This window comes from Ranitomeya variabilis, chromosome 4 (assembly GCF_051348905.1).
Source record: "Ranitomeya variabilis isolate aRanVar5 chromosome 4, aRanVar5.hap1, whole genome shotgun sequence".
NCBI lineage: Eukaryota > Metazoa > Chordata > Amphibia > Anura > Dendrobatidae > Ranitomeya > Ranitomeya variabilis.
Window position 1 is genome coordinate 914,451 of NC_135235.1, and position 27,825 is coordinate 942,275.

At 46.1% G+C, this 27,825-nt stretch overlaps 1 protein-coding gene across 3 annotated transcripts in view; it reads right to left on the reverse strand.

Annotated features, from left to right (window-relative positions):
* INPP5F (inositol polyphosphate-5-phosphatase F) overlaps nt 1-27,825 on the reverse strand; it is a 227,765-nt gene that overhangs the window by 126,400 nt on the left and 73,540 nt on the right. For all 3 annotated transcript variants that reach the window (XM_077257866.1, XM_077257865.1, XM_077257868.1), the window contains exon 7: nt 698-896. In XM_077257866.1, coding sequence (XP_077113981.1) covers nt 698-896 — 199 coding nt within the window. The remainder of the gene's footprint in view (nt 1-697; nt 897-27,825) is intronic.

The window sequence follows — 27,825 nt, forward strand, 5'->3', positions numbered from 1 at the left end:
TGCTCACAACCCACCCCCTTACACATCAGTTACATTTAATTCTAAGAAGTCCTGACTCAGGCCAGACTGTAAATCAGGGAAGCCTCCCGCACAGAGGAACATAGACACACATGGCCCCCACAATACGCAGGGCAAGAAATGCTAAAGGAGGACTGATGCCTACAAGGGTGGCACTGGCACACAGCTACAGTAGTCCAATGCTGGCATGAGGATGTCGGACAGCCTTAGCCATATCTCTGAGGGAGTCGTCTGAGTGAGATCAAGCCTCTCGTACACATGATGGTGGGCTTAGGTTCCATTTGGTTTTATTGCACGTTTCATTATATTGGATTGTGAAGTATAAATCATTTGCTCACTAATCAAAAAACAAGATCCAACTTTTGTTTGGTTTCAAAAGGAGTTCTAGGAATGCACTAACTTTTATGGAGATCACCTCATAGTGAACACCGACACCAGGTCCACGTCACAGCTCTTACTCATTATCTTGAAGACAGGGTCTCTACTTCCCACTCAGTCACCAAAAGAGAACCTCAGTCAAAGATGTAGGGTCCTCACAAACCCCGGAATCATGCGGCCCATGTTGATCCAGACCATGTCTCCACATTCAGGCCCTTGCACTTAACATTTGACCTGGAATGGATGAAGCGACCATATCCCAAAAACGTGTACCCAATGCTAGAGAGAAGCTGGGACGTACCTGCCCTGTGTCTGCTCCTTCGAGAAATAAGGGCCACCAAGAATCGGGGGTGCACATCATCCACACAGGTGGCCTCTTGCGGGGGAGTCTCAGGACTGCTCTTCTCATCATCAGAAGACTCATTATAGCTCACGACAAGCTCCTCTATCTGCACAAAACCCTGAATGATGGGCAGAATCCAGGACCGGCCTTGGTCCTCCTGCAGGATCAAAATTAATAATGTTAAGAACATGATAGCCACAAGATGACCAACATGGAGAGTGGAAAATAACAAGAAAAATGTAGCACCAACATGGGACTAAAGGCAACTTATTACAAATGACAGTCAATGAAGGGAAACAAACAAACGCGTCCATGATAGTTCAACTAACCAGCAACACACAGCTGAAGGGGCAAAGAGAGCGCAAAAAATCATCACTCTCTGCAGCACAAGGGCCGAGTATGCAAGACATGCTACTGAGTGATGTATGATGAAAACCATCGTATTAATGACCCCTCATCTCCATACACTGTATATCCCCCATGTATACAGGACACACTGCTGTATGATGTATGAGGACAGGACCATCGTATTAATGACCCCTCATCTCCATACAGTGTATATCCCCCATGTATACAGGACACACTGCTGTATGATGTATGAGGACAGGACCATCGTATTAATGACCCCTCATCTCCATACAGTGTATATCCCCCGTGTATACAGGACACACTGCTGTATGATGTATGAGGACAGGACCATCGTATGAATGACCCCTCATCTCCATACAGTGTATATCCCCGGTGTATAAAGGATACACTGCTGTATGATGTATGAGGACAGGACCATCGTATTAATGACCCCTCATCACCATACAGTGTATATCCCCCGTGTATACAGGACACACTGCTGTATGATGTATGAGGACAGGACCATCGTATTAATGACCCCTCATCCCCATACAGTGTATATCCCCCGTGTATACAGGACACACTGCTGTATGATGTATGAGGACAGGACCATCGTAATTATGACCCCTCATCCCCATACAGTGTATATCCCCCGTGTATACAGGACACACTGCTGTATGATGTATGAGGACAGGACCATCGTATTAATGACCCCTCATCACCATACAGTGTATATCCCCCGTGTATACAGGACACACTGCTGTATGATGTATGAGGACAGAACCATCGTATTAATGACCCCTCATCTCCATACACTGTATATCCCCCATGTATACAGGACACACTGCTGTATGATGTATGAGGTCAGGACCATCGTATTAATGACCCCTCATCACCATACAGTGTATATCCCCGGTGTATACAGGACACACTGCTGTATGAGGACAGGACCATCGTATTAATGACCCCTCATCACCATACAGTGTATATCCCCCGTGTATACAGGACACACTGCTGTATGATGTATGAGGTCAGGACCATCGTATTAATGACCCCTCATCTCCATACACTGTATATCCCCCGTGTATACAGGACACACTGCTGTATGATGTATGAGGTCAGGACCATCGTATTAATGACCCCTCATCCCCATACAGTGTATATCCCTGGTGTATACAGGACACACTGCTGTATGATGTATGAGGACAGGACCATCGTATTAATGACCCCTCATCACCATACAGTGTATATCCCCCGTGTATACAGGACACACTGCTGTATGATGTATGAGGTCAGGACCATCGTATTAATGACCCCTCATCTCCATACAGTGTATATCCCCCGTGTATACAGGACACACTGCTGTATGATGTATGAGGACAGGACCATCGTATTAATGACCCCTCATCTCCATACACTGTATATCCCCCGTGTATACAGGACACACTGCTGTATGATGTATGAGGTCAGGACCATCGTATTAATGACCCCTCATCCCCATACAGTGTATATCCCTGGTGTATACAGGACACACTGCTGTATGATGTATGAGGACAGGACCATCGTATTAATGACCCCTCATCACCATACAGTGTATATCCCCCGTGTATACAGGACACACTGCTGTATGATGTATGAGGTCAGGACCATCGTATTAATGACCCCTCATCACCATACAGTGTATATCCCCCGTGTATACAGGACACACTGCTGTATGATGTATGATGAAAACCATCGTATTAATGACCCCACATCCCCATACAGTGTATATCCCCCGTGTATACAGGACACACTGATGTATGATGTATGAGGTCAGGACCATCGTATTAATGACCTCTCATCTCCATACACTGTATATCCCCCATGTATACAGGACACACTGCTGTATGATGTATGAGGACAGGACCATCGTATTAATGACCCCTCATCTCCATACACTGTATATCCCCCGTGTATACAGGACACACTGATGTATGATGTATGAGGTCAGGACCATCGTATTAATGACCTCTCATCTCCATACACTGTATATCCCCCATGTATACAGGACACACTGCTGTATGATGTATGAGGACAGGACCATCGTATTAATGACCCCTCATCCCCATACAGTGTATATCCCCCGTGTATACAGGACACACTGCTGTATGATGTATGAGGACAGGACCATCGTATTAATGACCCCTCATCCCCATACAGTGTATATCCCTGGTGTATACAGGACACACTGCTGTATGAGGACAGGACCATCGTATTAATGACCCCTCATCACCATACAGTGTATATCCCCCGTGTATACAGGACACACTGCAGTATGATGTATGAGGACAGGACCATCGTATTAATGACCCCTCATCTCCACACAGTGTATATCCCCCATGTATACAGGACACACTGCTGTATGATGTATGAGGACAGGACCATCGAATTAATGACCCCTCATCTCCATACACTGTATATCCCCCATGTATACAGGACACACTGCTGTATGATGTATGAGGACAGGACCATCGTATTAATGACCCCTCATCCCCATACAGTGTATATCCCCGGTGTATAAAGGATACACTGCTGTATGATGTATGAGGACAGGACCATCGTATTAATGACCCCTCATCCCCATACAGTGTATATCCCCCGTGTATACAGGACACACTGCTGTATGATGTATGAGGACAGGACCACCGTATTAATGACCCCTCATCCCCATACAGTGTATATCCCCCGTGTATACAAAACACACTGCTGTATGATGTATGAGGACAGGACCATCGTATTAATGACCTCATCTCCATACAGTGTATATCCCCCGTGTATACAGGACACACTGCTGTATGATGTATGAGGACAGGACCATCGTATTAATGGCCCCTCATCTCCATACACTGTATATCCCCCGTGTATACAGGACACACAGCTGTATGATGTATGAGGTCAGGACCATCGTATTAATGACCCCTCATCTCCATACAGTGTATATCCCCCATGTATACAGGACACACTGCTGTATGATGTATGAGGACAGGACCATCGTATTAATGACCCCTCATCTCCATACAGTGTATATCCCCCGTGTATACAGGACACACTGCTGTATGATGTATGAGGACAGGACCATCGTATTAATGACCCCTCATCCCCATACAGTGTATATCCCCCGTGTATACAGGACACACTGCTGTATGATGTATGAGGACAGGACCATCGTATTAATGACCCCTCATCTCCATACACTGTATATCCCCCGTGTATACAGGACACACTGCTGTATGATGTATGAGGACAGGACCATCGTATTAATAACCCCTCATCCCCATACAGTGTATATCCCCCGTGTATACAGGACACACTGCTGTATGATGTATGAGGACAGAACCATCGTATTAATGACCCCTCATCTCCATACACTGTATATCCCCCATGTATACAGGACACACTGCTGTATGATGTATGAGGACAGGACCATCGTATTAATGACCCCTCATCTCCATACAGTGTATATCCCCCATGTATACAGGACACACTGCTGTATGATGTATGAGGACAGAACCATCGTATTAATGACCCCTCATCTCCATACACTGTATATCCCCCATGTATACAGGACACACTGCTGTATGATGTATGAGGTCAGGACCATCGTATTAATGACCCCTCATCACCATACAGTGTATATCCCCGGTGTATACAGGACACACTGCTGTATGAGGACAGGACCATCGTATTAATGACCCCTCATCACCATACAGTGTATATCCCCCGTGTATACAGGACACACTGCTGTATGATGTATGAGGTCAGGACCATCGTATTAATGACCCCTCATCTCCATACACTGTATATCCCCCGTGTATACAGGACACACTGCTGTATGATGTATGAGGTCAGGACCATCGTATTAATGACCCCTCATCCCCATACAGTGTATATCCCTGGTGTATACAGGACACACTGCTGTATGATGTATGAGGACAGGACCATCGTATTAATGACCCCTCATCACCATACAGTGTATATCCCCCGTGTATACAGGACACACTGCTGTATGATGTATGAGGTCAGGACCATCGTATTAATGACCCCTCATCTCCATACAGTGTATATCCCCCGTGTATACAGGACACACTGCTGTATGATGTATGAGGACAGGACCATCGTATTAATGACCCCTCATCTCCATACACTGTATATCCCCCGTGTATACAGGACACACTGCTGTATGATGTATGAGGTCAGGACCATCGTATTAATGACCCCTCATCCCCATACAGTGTATATCCCTGGTGTATACAGGACACACTGCTGTATGATGTATGAGGACAGGACCATCGTATTAATGACCCCTCATCACCATACAGTGTATATCCCCCGTGTATACAGGACACACTGCTGTATGATGTATGAGGTCAGGACCATCGTATTAATGACCCCTCATCACCATACAGTGTATATCCCCCGTGTATACAGGACACACTGCTGTATGATGTATGATGAAAACCATCGTATTAATGACCCCACATCCCCATACAGTGTATATCCCCCGTGTATACAGGACACACTGATGTATGATGTATGAGGTCAGGACCATCGTATTAATGACCTCTCATCTCCATACACTGTATATCCCCCATGTATACAGGACACACTGCTGTATGATGTATGAGGACAGGACCATCGTATTAATGACCCCTCATCTCCATACACTGTATATCCCCCGTGTATACAGGACACACTGATGTATGATGTATGAGGTCAGGACCATCGTATTAATGACCTCTCATCTCCATACACTGTATATCCCCCATGTATACAGGACACACTGCTGTATGATGTATGAGGACAGGACCATCGTATTAATGACCCCTCATCCCCATACAGTGTATATCCCCCGTGTATACAGGACACACTGCTGTATGAGGACAGGACCATCGTATTAATGACCCCTCATCACCATACAGTGTATATCCCCCGTGTATACAGGACACACTGCAGTATGATGTATGAGGACAGGACCATCGTATTAATGACCCCTCATCTCCACACAGTGTATATCCCCCATGTATACAGGACACACTGCTGTATGATGTATGAGGACAGGACCATCGAATTAATGACCCCTCATCTCCATACACTGTATATCCCCCATGTATACAGGACACACTGCTGTATGATGTATGAGGACAGGACCATCGTATTAATGACCCCTCATCCCCATACAGTGTATATCCCCGGTGTATAAAGGATACACTGCTGTATGATGTATGAGGACAGGACCATCGTATTAATGACCCCTCATCCCCATACAGTGTATATCCCCCGTGTATACAGGACACACTGCTGTATGATGTATGAGGACAGGACCACCGTATTAATGACCCCTCATCCCCATACAGTGTATATCCCCCGTGTATACAAAACACACTGCTGTATGATGTATGAGGACAGGACCATCGTATTAATGACCTCATCTCCATACAGTGTATATCCCCGGTGTATACAGGACACACTGCTGTATGATGTATGAGGATAGGACCATCGTATTAATGACCCCTCATCCCCATACAGTGTATATCCCCCGTGTATACAGGACACACTGCTGTATGATGTATGAGGACAGGACCATCGTATTAATGGCCCCTCATCTCCATACACTGTATATCCCCCGTGTATACAGGACACACAGCTGTATGATGTATGAGGTCAGGACCATCGTATTAATGACCCCTCATCTCCATACAGTGTATATCCCCCATGTATACAGGACACACTGCTGTATGATGTATGAGGACAGGACCATCGTATTAATGACCCCTCATCTCCATACAGTGTATATCCCCCGTGTATACAGGACACACTGCTGTATGATGTATGAGGATAGGACCATCGTATTAATGACCCCTCATCTCCATACAGTGTATATCCCCCGTGTATACAGGACACACTGCTGTATGATGTATGAGGACAGGACCATCGTATTAATGACCCCTCATCCCCATACAGTGTATATCCCCCGTGTATACAGGACACACTGCTGTATGATGTATGAGGACAGGACCATCGTATTAATGACCCCTCATCTCCATACAGTGTATATCCCCCGTGTATACAGGACACACTGCTGTATGATGTATGAGGACAGGACCATCGTATTAATGACCCCTCATCCCCATACAGTGTATATCCCCCGTGTATACAGGACACACTGCTGTATGATGTATGAGGACAGGACCATCGTATTAATGACCCCTCATCTCCATACAGTGTATATCCCCCATGTATACAGGACACACTGCTGTATGATGTATGAGGTCAGGACCATCGTATAAATGACCCCACATCCCCATACACTGTATATCCCCCATGTATACAGGACACACTGCTGTATGATGTATGAGGACAGGACCATCGTATTAATGACCCCACATCCCTATACACTGTATATCCCCCATGTATACAGGACACACTGCTGTATGATGTATGAGGACAGGACCATCGTATTAATGACCCCTCATCCCCATACAGTGTATATCCCCCGTGTATACATGACACACTGCTGTATGATGTATGAGGACAGGACCATCGTATTAATGACCCCTCATCTCCATACACTGTATATCCCCCGTGTATACAGGACACACTGCTGTATGATGTATGAGGACAGGACCATCGTATTAATGACCCCACATCCCCATACACTGTATATCCCCCATGTATACAGGACACACTGCTGTATGATGTATGAGGACAGGACCATCGTATTAATGACCCCTCATCCCCATACAGTGTATATCCCCCGTGTATACAGGACACACTGCTGTATGATGTATGAGGACAGGACCATCGTATTAATGACCCCTCATCACCATACAGTGTATATCCCACGTGTATACAGGACACACTGCTGTATGATGTATGAGGACAGGACCATCGTATTAATGACCCCTCATCTCCATACAGTGTATATCCCCCATGTATACAGGACACACTGCTGTATGATGTATGAGGACAGGACCATCGTATTAATGACCCCTCATCTCCATACACTGTATATCCCCCGTGTATACAGGACACACTGCTGTATGATGTATGAGGTCAGGACCATCGTATTAATGACCCCTCATCTCCACACAGTGTATATCCCCCGTGTATACAGGACACACTGCTGTATGATGTATGAGGACAGGACCATCGTATTAATGACCCCACATCCCCATACAGTGTATATCCCCCGTGTATACAGGACACACTGCTGTATGATGTATGAGGACAGGACCATCGTATTAATGACCCCTCATCTCCATACACTGTATATCCCCCGTGTATACAGGACACACTGCTGTATGATGTATGAGGACAGGACCATCGTATTAATGACCCCTCATCCCCATACAGTGTATATCCCCCATGTATACAGGACACACAGCTGTATGATGTATGAGGTCAGGACCATCGTATTAATGACCCCACATCCCCATACACTGTATATCCCCCGTGTATACAGGACACACTGCTGTATGATGTATGAGGACAGGACCATCGTATTAATGACCCCTCATCACCATACAGTGTATATCCCCCATGTATACAGGACACACTGCTGTATGATGTATGAGGACAGGACCATCGTATTAATGAACCCTCATCTCCATACACTGTATATCCCCCATGTATACAGGACACACTGCTGTATGATGTATGAGGTCAGGACCATCGTATTAATGACCCCTCATCTCCACACAGTATATATCCCCCGTGTATACAGGACACACTGCTGTATGATGTATGAGGACAGGACCATCGTATTAATGACCCCTCATCCCCATACAGTGTATATCCCCCGTGTATACAGGACACACTGCTGTATGATGTATGAGGACAGGACCATCGTATTAATGACCCCACATCCCCATACAGTGTATATCCCCCGTGTATACAGGACACACTGCTGTATGATGTATGAGGACAGGACCATCGTATTAATGACCCCTCATCCCCATACAGTGTATATCCCCCGTGTATACAGGACACACTGCTGTATGATGTATGAGGACAGGACCATCGTATTAATGACCCCTCATCCCCATACACTGTATATCCCCCGTGTATACAGGACACACTGCTGTATGATGTATGAGGACAGGACCATCGTATTAATGACCCCACATCTCCATACACTGTATATCCCCGGTGTATACAGGACACACTGCTGTATGATGTATGAGGACAGGACCATCGTATTAATGACCCCTCATCACCATACAGTGTATATCCCACGTGTATACAGGACACACTGCTGTATGATGTATGAGGTCAGGACCATCGTATTAATGACCCCTCATCTCCACACAGTGTATATCCCCCGTGTATACAGGACACACTGCTGTATGATGTATGAGGTCAGGACCATCGTATTAATGACCCCTCATCACCATACAGTGTATATCCCACGTGTATACAGGACACACTGCTGTATGATGTATGAGGATAGGACCATCGTATTAATGACCCCTCATCTCCATACAGTGTATATCCCCCGTGTATACAGGACACACTGCTGTATGATGTATGAGGACTGGACCATCGTATTAATGACCCCTCATCTCCATACACTGTATACCCCCGTGTATACAGGACACACTGCTGTATGATGTATGAGGACAGGACCATCGTATTAATGACCCCTCATCCCCATACAGTGTATATCCCCCGTGTATACAGGACACACTGCTGTATGATGTATGAGGATAGGACCATCGTATTAATGACCCCTCATCTCCATACAGTGTATATCCCCGGTGTATACAGGACACACTGCTGTATGATGTATGAGGATAGGACCATCGTATTAATGACCCCTCATCCCCATACAGTGTATATCCCCGGTGTATACAGGACACACTGCTGTATGATGTATGAGGACAGGACCATCGTATTAATGACCCCTCATCCCCATACACTGTATACCCCCGTGTATACAGGACACACTGCTGTATGATGTATGAGGACAGGACCATAGTATTAATGACCCCTCATCTCCATACAGTGTATATCCCCCGTGTATACAGGACACACTGCTGTATGATGTATGAGGACTGGACCATCGTATTAATGACCCCTCATCCCCATACAGTGTATATCCCCGGTGTATACAGGACACACTGCTGTATGATGTATGAGGACTGGACCATCGTATTAATGACCCCTCATCTCCATACAGTGTATATCCCCCGTGTATACAGGACACACTGCTGTATGATGTATGAGGTCAGGACCATCGTATTAATGACCCCACATCCCCATACAGTGTATATCCCCCGTGTATACAGGACACACTGCTGTATGATGTATGAGGACAGGACCATCGTATTAATGACCCCTCATCTCCATACACTGTATATCCCCCGTGTATACAGGACACACTGCTGTATGATGTATGAGGACAGGACCATCGTATTAATAACCCCTCATCCCCATACAGTGTATATCCCCCGTGTATACAGGACACACTGCTGTATGATGTATGAGGACAGGACCATCGTATTAATGACCCCTCATCTCCATACACTGTATATCCCCCGTGTATACAAAACACACTGCTGTATGATGTATGAGGACAGGACCATCGTATTAATGACCCCTCATCTCCATACAGTGTATATCCCCCGTGTATACAGGACACACTGCTGTATGATGTATGAGGACAGGACCATCGTATTAATGACCCCTCATCTCCATACACTGTATATCCCCGGTGTATACAGGACACACTGCTGTATGATGTATGAGGACAGGACCATCGTATTAATGACCCCTCATCCCCATACAGTGTATATCCCCGGTGTATAAAGGATACACTGCTGTATGATGTATGAGGACAGGACCATCGTATTAATGACCCCTCATCTCCATACACTGTATATCCCCCGTGTATACAGGACACACTGCTGTATGATGTATGAGGATAGGACCATCGTATTAATGACCCCTCATCTCCATACAGTGTATATCCCCGGTGTATACAGGACACACTGCTGTATGATGTATGAGGACAGGACCATCGTATTAATGACCCCTCATCCCCATACACTGTATATCCCCCGTGTATACAGGACACACTGCTGTATGATGTATGAGGACAGGACCATAGTATTAATGACCCCTCATCTCCATACAGTGTATATCCCCCGTGTATACAGGACACACTGCTGTATGATGTATGAGGACTGGACCATCGTATTAATGACCCCTCATCCCCATACAGTGTATATCCCCGGTGTATACAGGACACACTGCTGTATGATGTATGAGGACTGGACCATCGTATTAATGACCCCTCATCTCCATACAGTGTATATCCCCCGTGTATACAGGACACACTGCTGTATGATGTATGAGGTCAGGACCATCGTATTAATGACCCCACATCCCCATACAGTGTATATCCCCCGTGTATACAGGAAACACTGCTGTATGATGTATGAGGACAGGACCATCGTATTAATGACCCCTCATCTCCATACACTGTATATCCCCCGTGTATACAGGACACACTGATGTATGATGTATGAGGACAGGACCATCGTATTAATGACCCCTCATCTCCATACAGTGTATATCCCCCGTGTATACAAAACACACTGCTGTATGAGGACAGGACCATCGTATTAATGACCCCTCATCCCCATACAGTGTATGTCCCCCGTGTATACAGGACACACTGCTGTATGATGTATGAGGACAGGACCATCGTATTAATGACCCCTCATCTCCATACACTGTATATCCCCCGTGTATACAAAACACACTGCTGTATGATGTATGAGGACAGGACCATCGTATTAATGACCCCTCATCTCCATACAGTGTATATCCCCCGTGTATACAGGACACACTGCTGTATGATGTATGAGGACAGGACCATCGTATTAATGACCCCTCATCACCATACAGTGTATATCCCCCGTGTATACAGGACACACTGCTGTATGATGTATGAGGACAGGACCATCGTATTAATGACCCCTCATCTCCATACACTGTATATCCCCCGTGTATACAGGACACACTGCTGTATGATGTATGAGGACAGGACCATCGTATTAATGACCCCACATCTCCATACACTGTATATCCCCCGTGTATACAGGACACACTGCTGTATGATGTATGAGGACAGGACCATCGTATTAATGACCCCTCATCCCCATACAGTGTATATCCCCCGTGTATACAGGACACACTGCTGTATGATGTATGAGGACAGGACCATCGTATTAATGACCCCTCATCTCCATACACTGTATATCCCCGGTGTATACAGGACACACTGCTGTATGATGTATGAGGACAGGACCATCGTATTAATGACCCCTCATCCCCATACAGTGTATATCCCCGGTGTATAAAGGATACACTGCTGTATGATGTATGAGGACAGGACCATCGTATTAATGACCCCTCATCTCCATACAGTGTATATCCCCCGTGTATACAGGACACACTGCTGTATGATGTATGAGGACAGGACCATCGTATTAATGACCCCACATCCCCATACAGTGTATATCCCCGGTGTATACAGGACACACTGCTGTATGATGTATGAGGACAGGACCATCGTATTAATGACCCCTCATCACCATACAGTGTATATCCCCCGTGTATACAGGACACACTGCTGTATGATGTATGAGGACAGGACCATCGTATTAATGACCCCTCATCTCCATACAGTGTATATCCCCCGTGTATACAGGACACACTGCTGTATGATGTATGAGGACAGGACAATCGTATTAATGACCCCTCATCCCCATACAGTGTATATCCCCCATGTATACAGGACACACTGCAGTATGATGTATGAGGACAGGACCATCGTATTAATGACCCCTCATCCCCATACAGTGTATATCCCCGGTGTATACAGGACACACTGCTGTATGAGGACAGGACCATCGTATTAATGACCCCTCATCTCCCTACAGTGTATATCCCCCGTGTATACAGGACACACTGCTGTATGATGTATGAGGACAGGACCATCGTATCAATGACCCCTGATCACCATACACTGTATATCCCCCGTGTATACAGGACACACTGCTGTATGATGTATGAGGACAGGACCATCGTATTAATGACCCCTCATCTCCATACAGTGTATATCCCCGGTGTATACAGGACACACTGCTGTATGATGTATGAGGGCAGGACCATCGTATTAATGACCCCTCATCTCCATACAGTGTATATCCCCCGTGTATACAGGACACACTGCTGTATGATGTATGAGGACAGGACCATCGTATTAATGACCCCATATCCCCATACAGTGTATATCCCCGGTGTATACAGGACACACTGCTGTATGATGTATGAGGGCAGGACCATAGTATTAATGACCCCTCATCCCCACACAGTGTATAGCCCCCGTGTATACAGGACACACTGCTGTATGATGTATGAGGACAGGACCATCGTATTAATGACCCCTCATCTCCATACAGTGTATATCCCCCGTGTATACAGGACACACTGCTGTATGATGTATGAGGACAGGACCATCGTATTAATGACCCCTCATCCCCATACAGTGTATATCCCCGTGTATACAGGACACACTGCTGAATGATGTATGAGGACAGGACCATCGTATTAATGACCCCTCATCACCATACAGTGTATATCCCCCGTGTATACAGGACAGACTGATGTATGATGTATAAGGACAGGACCATCGTATTAATGACCCCTCATCCCCATACAGTGTATATCCCCCGTGTATACAGGACACACTGCTGTATGATGTATGAGGACAGGACCATCGTATTAATGACCCCTCATCCCCATACAGTGTATATCCCCGGTGTATACAGGACACACTGCTGTATGATGTATGAGGACAGGACCATCGTATTAATGACCCCTCATCCCCATACAGTGTATATCCCCCGTGTATACAGGACACACTGCTGTATGATGTATGAGGACAGGACCATCGTATTAATGACCCCTCATCCCCATACAGTGTATATCCCCCGTGTATACAGGACACACTGATGTATGATGTATGAGGGCAGGACCATCGTATTAATGACCCCTCATCCCCATACAGTGTATATCCCCGGTGTATACAGGACACACTGCTGTATGATGTATGAGGACAGGACCATCGTATTAATGACCCCTCATCACCATACAGTGTATATCCCCCGTGTATACAGGACAGACTGATGTATGATGTATGAGGACAGGACAATCGTATTAATGACCCCTCAGCCCCATACAATGTATATCCCCGGTGTATACAGGACACACTGCTGTATGATGTATGAGGACAGGACCATCGTATTAATGACCCCTCATACCCATACAATGTATATCCCCCGTGTATACAGGACACACTGCTGTATGATGTATGAGGACAGGACCATCGTATTAATGACCCCTCATCCCCATACAGTGTATATCCCCCGTGTATACAGGACACACTGCTGTATGATGTATGAGGACAGGACCATCGTATTAATGACCCCTCATCACCATACAGTGTATATCCCCCGTGTATACAGGACACACTGCTGTATGATGTATGAGGACAGGACCATCGTATTAATGACCCCACATCTCCATACAGTGTATATCCCCCGTGTATACAGGACAGACTGATGTATGATGTATAAGGACAGGACCATCGTATTAATGACCCCTCATCCCCATACAGTGTATATCCCCCGTTTATACAGGACACACTGCTGTATGATGTATGAGCACAGGACCATCATATTAATGACCCCTCATCTCCATACAGTGTATATCCCCCGTGTATACAGGACACACTGCTGTATGATGTATGAGAACAGGACCATCGTATTAATGACCCCTCATCACCATACAGTGTATATCCCCCGTGTATACAGGACACACTGCAGTATGATGTATGAGGACAGGATCATAGTATTTATGACCCCTCATCCCCCTACAGTGTATATCCCCCGTGTATACAGGACACACTGCTGTATGATGTATGAGGACAGGACCATCGTATAAAAGACCCCTCATCCCCATACAGTGTATATCCCCCGTGTATACAGGACACACTGCTGTATGATGTATGAGGACAGGACCATCGTATTAATGACCCCTCATCCCCATACAGTGTATATCCCCCGTGTATACAGGACACACTGATGTATGATGTATGAGGGCAGGACCATCGTATTAATGACCACTCATCCCCATACAGTGTATATCCCCCGTGTATACAGGACACACTGCTGTACGATGTATGAGGACAGGACCATCGTATTAATGACCCCACATCTCCATACTGTGCATATCCCCCGTGTATACAGGACACACTGCTGTATGATGTATGAGGACAGGACCATCGTATTAATGACCCCTCAGCCCCATACAGTGTATATCCCCCGTGTATACAGGATACACTGCTGTATGATGTATGAGGACAGGACCATCGTATTAATGACCCCACATCCCCATACAGTGTATATCCCCCGTGTATACAGGACACACTGCTGTATGATGTATGAGGACAGGACCATCGTATTAATGACCCCACATCCCCATACAGTGTATATCCCTGGTGTATACAGGACACACTGCTGTATGATGTATGAGGACAGGACCATCGTATTAATGACACCTCATCCCCATACAGTGTATATCCCCCGTGTATACAGGACACACTGATGTATGATGTATGAGGACAGGACCATCGTATTAATGACCCCTCATCCCCATACAGTGTATATCCCCGGTGTATACAGGACACACTGATGTATGATGTATGAGGACAGGACCATCGTATTAATGACCCCTCATCCCCATACAGTGTATATCCCCCGTGTATACAGGACACACTGCTGTATGATGTATGAGGACAGGACCATCGTATTAATGACCCCTCATCCCCATACACTGTATATCCCCCGTGTATACAGGACACACTGCTGTATGATGTATGAGGACAGGACCATCGTATTAATGACCCCTCATCTCCATACAGTGTATATCCCCTGTGTACACAGGACACACTGCTGTATGATGTAGGAGCACAGGACCATAGTATTAATGACCCCTCATCCCCAAACAGTGTATATCCCCCGTGTATACAGGACACACTGCTGTATGATGTATGAGGACAGGACCATCGTATTAATGACCCCTCATCCCCATACACTGTATATCCCCCGTGTATACAGGACACACTGCTGTATGATGTATGAGGACAGGACCATCGTATTAATGACCCCTCATCCCCATACAGTGTATATCCCCCGTGTATACAGGACACACTGCTGTATGATGTATGATGAAAACCATCGTATTAATGACCCCTCATCTCCATACAGTGTATATCCCCCATGTATACAGGACACACTGATGTATGATGTATGAGGACAGGACCATAGTATTAATGACCCCTCATCCCCAAACAGTGTATATCCCCGGTGTATACAGGACACACTGCTGTATGAGGACAGGACCATCGTATTAATGACCACTCATCTCCATACAGTGTATATCCCCCATGTATACAGGACACACTGCTGTATGATGTATGAGGTCAGGACCATCGTATTAATGACCCCTCATCCCCATACACTGTATATCCCCCGTGTATACAGGACACACTGATGTATGATGTATGAGGACAGGACCATCGTATTAATGACCCCTCATCCCCATACACTGTATATCCCCCATGTATACAGGACACACTGATGTATGATGTATGAGGACAGGACCATAGTATTAATGACCCCTCATCCCCAAACAGTGTATATCCCCGGTGTATACAGGACACACTGCTGTATGAGGACAGGACCATCGTATTAATGACCACTCATCCCCATACAGTGTATATCCCCCGTGTATACAGGACACACTGCTGTATGATGTAGGAGCACAGGACCATAGTATTAATGACCCCTCATCCCCATACAGTGTATATCCCCCGTGTATACAGGACACACTGCTGTATGATGTAGGAGCACAGGACCATAGTATTAATGACCCCTCATCCCCATACACTGTATATCCCCCATGTATACAGGACACACTGCTGTATGATGTATGAGGACAGGACCATCGTATTAATGACCCCTCATCCCCATACAGTGTATATCCCCCGTGTATACAGGACACACTGATGTATGATGTATGAGGACAGGACCATCGTATTAATGACCCCTCATCCCCATACAGTGTATATCCCCCGTGTATACAGGACACACTGATGTATGATGTATGAGGACAGGACCATCGTATTAATGACCCCTCATCCCCATACAGTGTATATCCCCGGTGTATACAGGACACACTGCTGTATGATGTATGAGGACAGGACCATCGTATTAATGACCCCTCATCCCCATACAGTGTATATCCCCCGTGTATACAGGACACACTGCTGTATGATGTATGATGTATGAGGACAGGACCATCGTATTAATGACCCCTCATCTCCATACAGTGTATATCCCCGGTGTATACAGGACACACTGCTGTATGATGTATGAGGACAGGACCATCGTATTAATGACCCCTCATCTCCATACAGTGTATATCCCCCGTGTATACAGGACACACTGCTGTATGATGTATGAGGACAGGACCATCGTATTAATGACCCCTCATCTCCATACAGTGTATATCCCCCGTGTATACAGGACACACTGCTGTATGATGTATGAGGACAGGACCATCGTATTAATGACCCCTCATCCCCATACAGTGTATATCCCCCGTGTATACAGGACACACTGCTGTATGATGTATGAGGACAGGACCATCGTATTAATGACCCCTCATCCCCATACAGTGTATATCCCCCGTGTATACAGGACACACTGCTGTATGATGTATGAGGACAGGACCATCGTATTAATGACCCCTCATCTCCATACAGTGTATATCCCCCGTGTATACAGGACACACTGCTGTATGATGTATGAGGACAGGACCATCGTATTAATGACCCCTCATCCCCATACAGTGTATATCCCCCGTGTATACAGGACACACTGCTGTATGATGTATGAGGACAGGACCATCGTATTAATGACCCCACATCCCCATACAGTGTATATCCCCGGTGTATACAGGACACACTGCTGTATGATGTATGAGGACAGGACCATCGTATTAATGACCCCTCATCCCCATACAGTGTATATCCCCCGTGTATACAGGACACACTGCTGTATGATGTATGAGGACAGGACCATCGTATTAATGACCCCTCATCTCCATACAGTGTATATCCCCGGTGTATACAGGACACACTGCTGTATGATGTATGAGGACAGGACCATCGTATTAATGACCCCTCATCCCCATACAGTGTATATCCCATGTATACAGGACACACTGCTGTATGATGTATGAGGACAGGACCATCGTATTAATGACCCCTCATCCCCATACAGTGTATATCCCCGGTGTATACAGGACACACTGCTGTATGATGTATGAGGTCAGGACCATCGTATTAATGACCCCTCATCCCCATACAGTGTATATCCCATGTATACAGGACACACTGCTGTATGATGTATGAGGATAGGACCATCGTATTAATGACCCCTCATCTCCATACAGTGTATATCCCCCGTGTATACAGGACACACTGCTGTATGATGTATGAGGACTGGACCATCGTATTAATGACCCCTCATCACCATACAGTGTATATCCCCCGTGTATACAGGACACACTGCTGTATGATGTATGAGGTCAGGACCATCGTATTAATGACCCCTCATCTCCATACACTGTATATCCCCCGTGTATACAGGACACACTGCTGTATGATGTATGAGGACAGGACCATCGTATTAATGACCCCTCATCACCATACAGTGTATATCCCACGTGTATACAGGACACACTGCTGTATGATGTATGAGGTCAGGACCATCGTATTAATGACCCCTCATCTCCACACAGTGTATATCCCCCGTGTATACAGGACACACTGCTGTATGATGTATGAGGTCAGGACCATCGTATTAATGACCCCTCATCACCATACAGTGTATATCCCCCGTGTATACAGGACACACTGCTGTATGATGTATGAGGTCAGGACCATCGTATTAATGACCCCTCATCACCATACAGTGTATATCCCCCGTGTATACAGGACACACTGCTGTATGATGTATGAGGATAGGACCATCGTATTAATGACCCCTCATCCCCATACAGTGTATATCCCCCGTGTATACAGGACACACTGATGTATGATGTATGAGGACAGGACCATCGTATTAATGACCCCTCATCCCCATACAGTGTATATCCCCGGTGTATACAGGACACACTGCTGTATGATGTATGAGGACTGGACCATCGTATTAATGACCCCTCATCCCCATACAGTGTATATCCCCCGTGTATACAGGACACACTGCTGTATGATGTATGAGGACAGGACCATCGTATTAATGACCCCTCATCTCCATACAGTGTATATCCCCGGTGTATACAGGACACACTGCTGTATGATGTATGAGGACAGGACCATCGTATTAATGACCCCTCATCTCCATACAGTGTATATCCCCCGTGTATACAGGACACACTGCTGTATGATGTATGAGGACAGGACCATCGTATTAATGACCCCTCATCTCCATACAGTGTATATCCCCCGTGTATACAGGACACACTGCTGTATGATGTATGAGGACAGGACCATCGTATTAATGACCCCTCATCCCCATACAGTGTATATCCCCCGTGTATACAGGACACACTGCTGTATGATGTATGAGGACAGGACCATCGTATTAATGACCCCTCATCCCCATACAGTGTATATCCCCCGTGTATACAGGACACACTGCTGTATGATGTATGAGGACAGGACCATCGTATTAATGACCCCTCATCTCCATACAGTGTATATCCCCCGTGTATACAGGACACACTGCTGTATGATGTATGAGGACAGGACCATCGTATTAATGACCCCTCATCCCCATACAGTGTATATCCCCCGTGTATACAGGACACACTGCTGTATGATGTATGAGGACAGGACCATCGTATTAATGACCCCACATCCCCATACAGTGTATATCCCCGGTGTATACAGGACACACTGCTGTATGATGTATGAGGACAGGACCATCGTATTAATGACCCCTCATCCCCATACAGTGTATATCCCCCGTGTATACAGGACACACTGCTGTATGATGTATGAGGACAGGACCATCGTATTAATGACCCCTCATCTCCATACAGTGTATATCCCCCGTGTATACAGGACACACTGCTGTATGATGTATGAGGACAGGACCATCGTATTAATGACCCCTCATCCCCATACAGTGTATATCCCCCGTGTATACAGGACACACTGCTGTATGATGTATGAGGTCAGGACCATCGTATTAATGACCCCTCATCTCCATACAGTGTATATCCCCCGTGTATACAGGACACACTGCTGTATGATGTATGAGGACAGGACCATCGTATTAATGACCCCTCATCTCCATACAGTGTATATCCCCGGTGTATACAGGACACACTGCTGTATGATGTATGAGGACAGGACCATCGTATTAATGACCCCTCATCTCCATACAGTGTATATCCCCGGTGTATACAGGACACACTGCTGTATGATGTATGAGGACAGGACCATCGTATTAATGACCCCACATCCCCATACAGTGTATATCCCCGTGTATACAGGACACACTGCTGTATGATGTATGAGGACAGGACCATCGTATTAATGACCCCTCATCCCCATACAGTGTATATTCCCCGTGTATACAGGACACACTGCTGTATGATGTATGAGGACAGGACCATCGTATTAATGACCCCTCATCCCCATACAGTGTATATCCCCCGTGTATACAGGACACACTGATGTATGATGTATGAGGACAGGACCATCGTATTAATGACCCCTCATCCCCATACAGTGTATATCCCCGGTGTATATAGGACACACTGCTGTATGATGTATGAGGACAGGACCATCGTATTAATGACCCCTCATCCCCATACAGTGTATATCCCATGTATACAGGACACACTGCTGCATGATGTATGAGGACAGGACCATCGTATTAATGACCCCTCATCACCATACAGTGTATATCCCCGTGTATACAGGACACACTGATGTATGATGTATGAGGACAGGACCATCGTATTAATGACCCCTCAGCCCCATACAATGTATATCCTCCGTGTATACAGGACACACTGCTGTATGAGGACAGGACCATCGTATTAATGACCCCTCATCCCCATACAGTGTATATCCCCGGTGTATACAGGACACACTGCTGTATGATGTATGAGGACAGGACCATCGTATTAATGACCCCTCATCCCCATACAGTGTATATCCCCCGTGTATACAGGACACACTGATGTATGATGTATGAGGACAGGACCATCGTATTAATGACCCCTCATCCCCATACAGTGTATATCCCCCGTGTATACAGGACACACTGCTGTATGATGTATGAGGACAGGACCATCGTATTAATGACCCCTCATCCCCATACAGTGTATATCCCCGGTGTATACAGGACACACTGCTGTATGATGTATGAGGACAGGACCATCGTATTAATGACCCCTCATCCCCATACAGTGTATATCCCATGTATACAGGACACACTGCTGTATGATGTATGAGGACAGGACCATCGTATTAATGACCCCTCATCTCCATACAGTGTATATCCCCCGTGTATACAGGACACACTGCTGTATGATGCATGAGGACAGGACCATCGTATTAATGACCCCACATCCCCATACAGTGTATATCCCCCGTGTATACAGGACACACTGCTGTATGATGTATGAGGACAGGACCATCGTATTAATGACCCCTCATCTCCATACAGTGTATATCCCCCGTGTATACAGGACACACAGCTGTATGATGTATGAGGTCAGGACCATCGTATTAATGACCCCTCATCCCCATACAGTGTATATCCCCCGTGTATACAGGACACACTGCTGTATGATGTATGAGGACAGGACCATCGTATTAATGACCCCTCATCCCCATACAGTGTATATCCCATGTATACAGGACACACTGCTGTATGATGTATGAGGACAGGACCATCGTATTAATGACCCCTCATCCCCATACAGTGTATATCCCCGGTGTATACAGGACACACTGCTGTATGATGTATGAGGTCAGGACCATCGTATTAATGACCCCTCATCCCCATACAGTGTATATCCCATGTATACAGGACACACTGCTGTATGATGTATGAGGACAGGACCATCGTATTAATGACCCCTCATCTCCATACAGTGTATGTCCCCCGTGTATACAGGACACACTGCTGTATGATGTATGAGGACTGGACCATCGTATTAATGACCCCTCATCACCATACAGTGTATATCCCCCGTGTATACAGGACACACTGCTGTATGATGTATGAGGTCAGGACCATCGTATAAATGACCCCTCATCTCCATACAGTGTATATCCCCCGTGTATACAGGACACACTGCTGTATGATGTATGAGGACAGGACCATCGTATTAATGACCCCTCATCTCCATACAGTGTATATCCCCCGTGTATACAGGACACACTGCTGTATGATGTATGAGGACAGGACCATCGTATTAATGACCCCTCATCTCCATACACTGTATATCCCCCGTGTATACAGGACACACTGCTGTATGATGTATGAGGACAGGACCATCGTATTAATGACCCCTCATCTCCATACACTGTATATCCCCCGTGTATACAGGACACACTGCTGTATGATGTATGAGGACAGGACCATCGTATTAATGACCCCTCATCACCATACAGTGTATATCCCACGTGTATACAGGACACACTGCTGTATGATGTATGAGGTCAGGACCATCGTATTAATGACCCCTCATCTCCACACAGTGTATATCCCCCGTGTATACAGGACACACTGCTGTATGATGTATGAGGTCAGGACCATCGTATTAATGACCCCTCATCACCATACAGTGTATATCCCACGTGTATACAGGACACACTGCTGTATGATGTATGAGGATAGGACCATCGTATTAATAACCCCTCATCTCCATACAGTGTATATCCCCCGTGTATACAGGACACACTGCTGTATGATGTATGAGGACTGGACCATCGTATTAATGACCCCACATCCCCATACAGTGTATATCCCCGGTGTATACAGGACACACTGATGTATGATATATGAGGACAGGACCATCGTATTAATGACCCCTCATCTCCATACAGTGTATATCCCCCGTGTATACAGGACACACTGCTGTATGATGTATGAGGACAGGACCATCGTATTAATGACCCCTCATCTCCATACACTGTATATCCCCCGTGTATACAGGACACACTGCTGTATGATGTATGAGGATAGGACCATCGTATTAATGACCCCTCATCTCCATACAGTGTATATCCCCGGTGTATACAGGACACACTGCTGTATGATGTATGAGGACAGGACCATCGTATTAATGACCCCTCATCCCCATACACTGTATATCCCCCGTGTATACAGGACACACTGCTGTATGATGTATGAGGACAGGACCATAGTATTAATGACCCCTCATCTCCATACAGTGTATATCCCCCGTGTATACAGGACACACTGCTGTATGAGGACAGGACCATCGTATTAATGACCCCTCATCACCATACAGTGTATATCCCCGGTGTATACAGGACACACTGCTGTATGATGTATGAGGACTGGACCATCGTATTAATGACCCCTCATCCCCATACAGTGTATATCCCCGGTGTATACAGGACACACTGCTGTATGATGTATGAGGACTGGACCATCGTACTAATGACCCCTCATCTCCATACAGTGTATATCCCCCGTGTATACAGGACACACTGCTGTATGATGTATGAGGTCAGGACCATCGTATTAATGACCCCACATCCCCATACAGTGTATATCCCCCGTGTATACAGGACACACTGCTGTATGATGTATGAGGACAGGACAATCGTATTAATGACCCCTCATCTCCATACACTGTATATCCCCCGTGTATACAGGACACACTGCTGTATGATGTATGAGGACAGGACCATCGTATTAATAACCCCTCATCCCCATACAGTGTATATCCCCCGTGTATACAGGACACACTGCTGTATGATGTATGAGGACAGGACCATCGTATTAATGACCCCTCATCTCCATACACTGTATATCCCCCGTGTATACAAAACACACTGCTGTATGATGTATGAGGACAGGACCATCGTATTAATGACCCCTCATCTCCATACAGTGTATATCCCCGGTGTATACAGGACACACTGCTGTATGATGTATGAGGACAGGACCATCGTATTAATGACCCCACATCCCCATACAGTGTATATCCCCCGTGTATACAGGACACACTGCTGTATGATGTATGAGGACAGGACCATCGTATTAATGACCCCTCATCTCCATACAGTGTATATCCCCCGTGTATACAGGACACACTGCTGTATGATGTATGAGGACAGGACCATCGTATTAATGACCCCTCATCCCCATACAGTGTATATCCCCCATGTATACAGGACACACTGCTGTATGATGTATGAGGACAGGACCATCGTATTAATGACCCCTCATCACCATACAGTGTATATCCCCCGTGTATACAGGACACACTGCTGTATGATGTATGAGGACAGGACCATCGTATTAATGACCCCTCATCTCCATACACTGTATATCCCCCGTGTATACAGGACACACTGCTGTATGATGTATGAGGACAGGACCATCGTATTAATGACCCCACATCTCCATACACTGTATATCCCCGGTGTATACAGGACACACTGCTGTATGATGTATGAGGACAGGACCATCGTATTAATGACCCCTCATCCCCATACAGTGTATATCCCCGGTGTATAAAGGATACACTGCTGTATGATGTATGAGGACAGGACCATCGTATTAATGACCCCTCATCTCCATACAGTGTATATCCCCCGTGTATACAGGACACACTGCTGTATGATGTATGAGGACAGGACCATCGTATTAATGACCCCACATCCCCATACAGTGTATATCCCCGGTGTATACAGGACACACTGCTGTATGATGTATGAGGACAGGACCATCGTATTAATGACCCCTCATCACCATACAGTGTATATCCCCCGTGTATACAGGACACACTGCTGTATGATGTATGAGGACAGGACCATCGTATTAATGACCCCTCATCTCCATACAGTGTATATCCCCCGTGTATACAGGACACACTGCTGTATGATGTATGAGGACAGGACCATCGTATTAATGACCCCACATCCCCATACAGTGTATATCCCCCGTGTATACAGGACACACTGCTGTATGATGTATGAGGACAGGACAATCGTATTAATGACCCCTCATCCCCATACACTGTATATCCCCGGTGTATACAGGACACACTGCTGTATGATGTATGAGGACAGGACCATCGTATTAATGACCCCTCATCCCCATACAGTGTATATCCCCCGTGTATACAGGACACACTGCAGTATGATGTATGAGGACAGGACCATCGTATTAATGACCCCTCATCCCCATACAGTGTATATCCCCGGTGTATACAGGACACACTGCTGTATGAGGACAGGACCATCGTATTAATGACCCCTCATCTCCATACAGTGTATATCCCCCGTGTATACAGGACACACTGCTGTATGATGTATGAGGACAGGACCATCGTATTAATGACCCCTCATCTCCATACAGTGTATATCCCCGGTGTATACAGGTCACACTGCTGTATGATGTATGAGGGCAGGACCATCGTATTAATGACCCCTCATCCCCATACAGTGTATATCCCCCATGTATACAGGACACACTGCTGTATGATGTATGAGGTCAGGACCATCGTATTAATGACCCCTCATCTCCATACACTGTATATCCCCCGTGTATACAGGACACACTGCTGTATGATGTATGAGGACTGGACCATCGTATTAATGACCCCTCATCCCCATACACTGTATATCCCCCGTGTATACAGGACACACTGCTGTATGATGTATGAGGACAGGACCATCGTATTAATGACCCCTCATCTCCATACAGTGTATATCCCCCGTGTATACAGGACACACTGCTGTATGATGTATGAGGACAGGACCATCGTATTAATGACCCCATATCCCCATACACTGTATATCCCCCATGTATACAGGACACACTGCTGTATGATGTATGAGGATAGGACCATCGTATTAATGACCCCTCATCTCCATACAGTGTATATCCCCCATGTATACAGGACACACTGCTGTATGATGTATGAGGACAGGACCATCGTATTAATGACCCCTCATCCCCATACAGTGTATATCCCCGTGTATACAGGACACACTGCTGAATGATGTATGAGGACAGGACCATCGTATTAATGACCCCTCATCTCCATACAGTGTATATCCCCCGTGTATACAGGACACACTGCTGTATGATGTAAGAGGTCAGGACCATCGTATTAATGACCCCACATCCCCATACACTGTATATCCCCCGTGTATACAGGACACACTGCTGTATGATGTATGAGGGCAGGACCATAGTATTAATGACCCCTCATCCCCATACAGTGTATATCCCCGTGTATACAGGACACACTGCTGAATGATGTATGAGGACAGGACCATCGTATTAATGACCCCTCATCCCCATACAGTGTATATCCCCGGTGTATACAGGACACACTGCTGTATGATGTAAGAGGTCAGGACCATCGTATTAATGACCCCACATCCCCATACACTGTATATCCCCGGTGTATACAGGACACACTGCTGTATGATGTATGAGGACAGGACCATCGTATTAATGACCCCTCATCCCCATACAGTGTATATCCCCCGTGTATACAGGACACACTGCTGTATGATGTATGAGGGCAGGACCATAGTATTAATGACCCCTCATCCCCATACACTGTATAGCCCCCGTGTATACAGGACACACTGCTGTATGATGTATGAGGACAGGACCATCGTATTAATGACCCCTCATCTCCATACAGTGTATATCCCCCGTGTATACAGGACACACTGCTGTATGATGTATGAGGACAGGACCATCGTATTAATGACCCCTCATCCCCATACAGTGTATATCCCCGTGTATACAGGACACACTGCTGAATGATGTATGAGGACAGGACCATCGTATTAATGACCCCTCATCTCCATACAGTGTATATCCCCGGGTATACAGGACACACTGCTGTATGATGTATGAGGACAGGACCATCGTATTAATGACCCCTCATCACCATACAGTGTATATCCCCCGTGTATACAGGACAGACTGATGTATGATGTATAAGGACAGGACCATCGTATTAATGACCCCTCATCCCCATACAGTGTATATCCCCCGTGTATACAGGACACACTGCTGTATGATGTATGAGGACAGGACCATCGTATTAATGACCCCTCATCCCCATACAGTGTATATCCCCCGTGTATACAGGACACACTGCTGTATGATGTATGAGGACAGGACCATCGTATTAATGACCCCTCATCCCCATACAGTGTATATCCCCCGTGTATACAGGACACACTGCTGTATGATGTATGAGGACAGGACCATCGTATTAATGACCCCTCATCCCCATACAGTGTATATCCC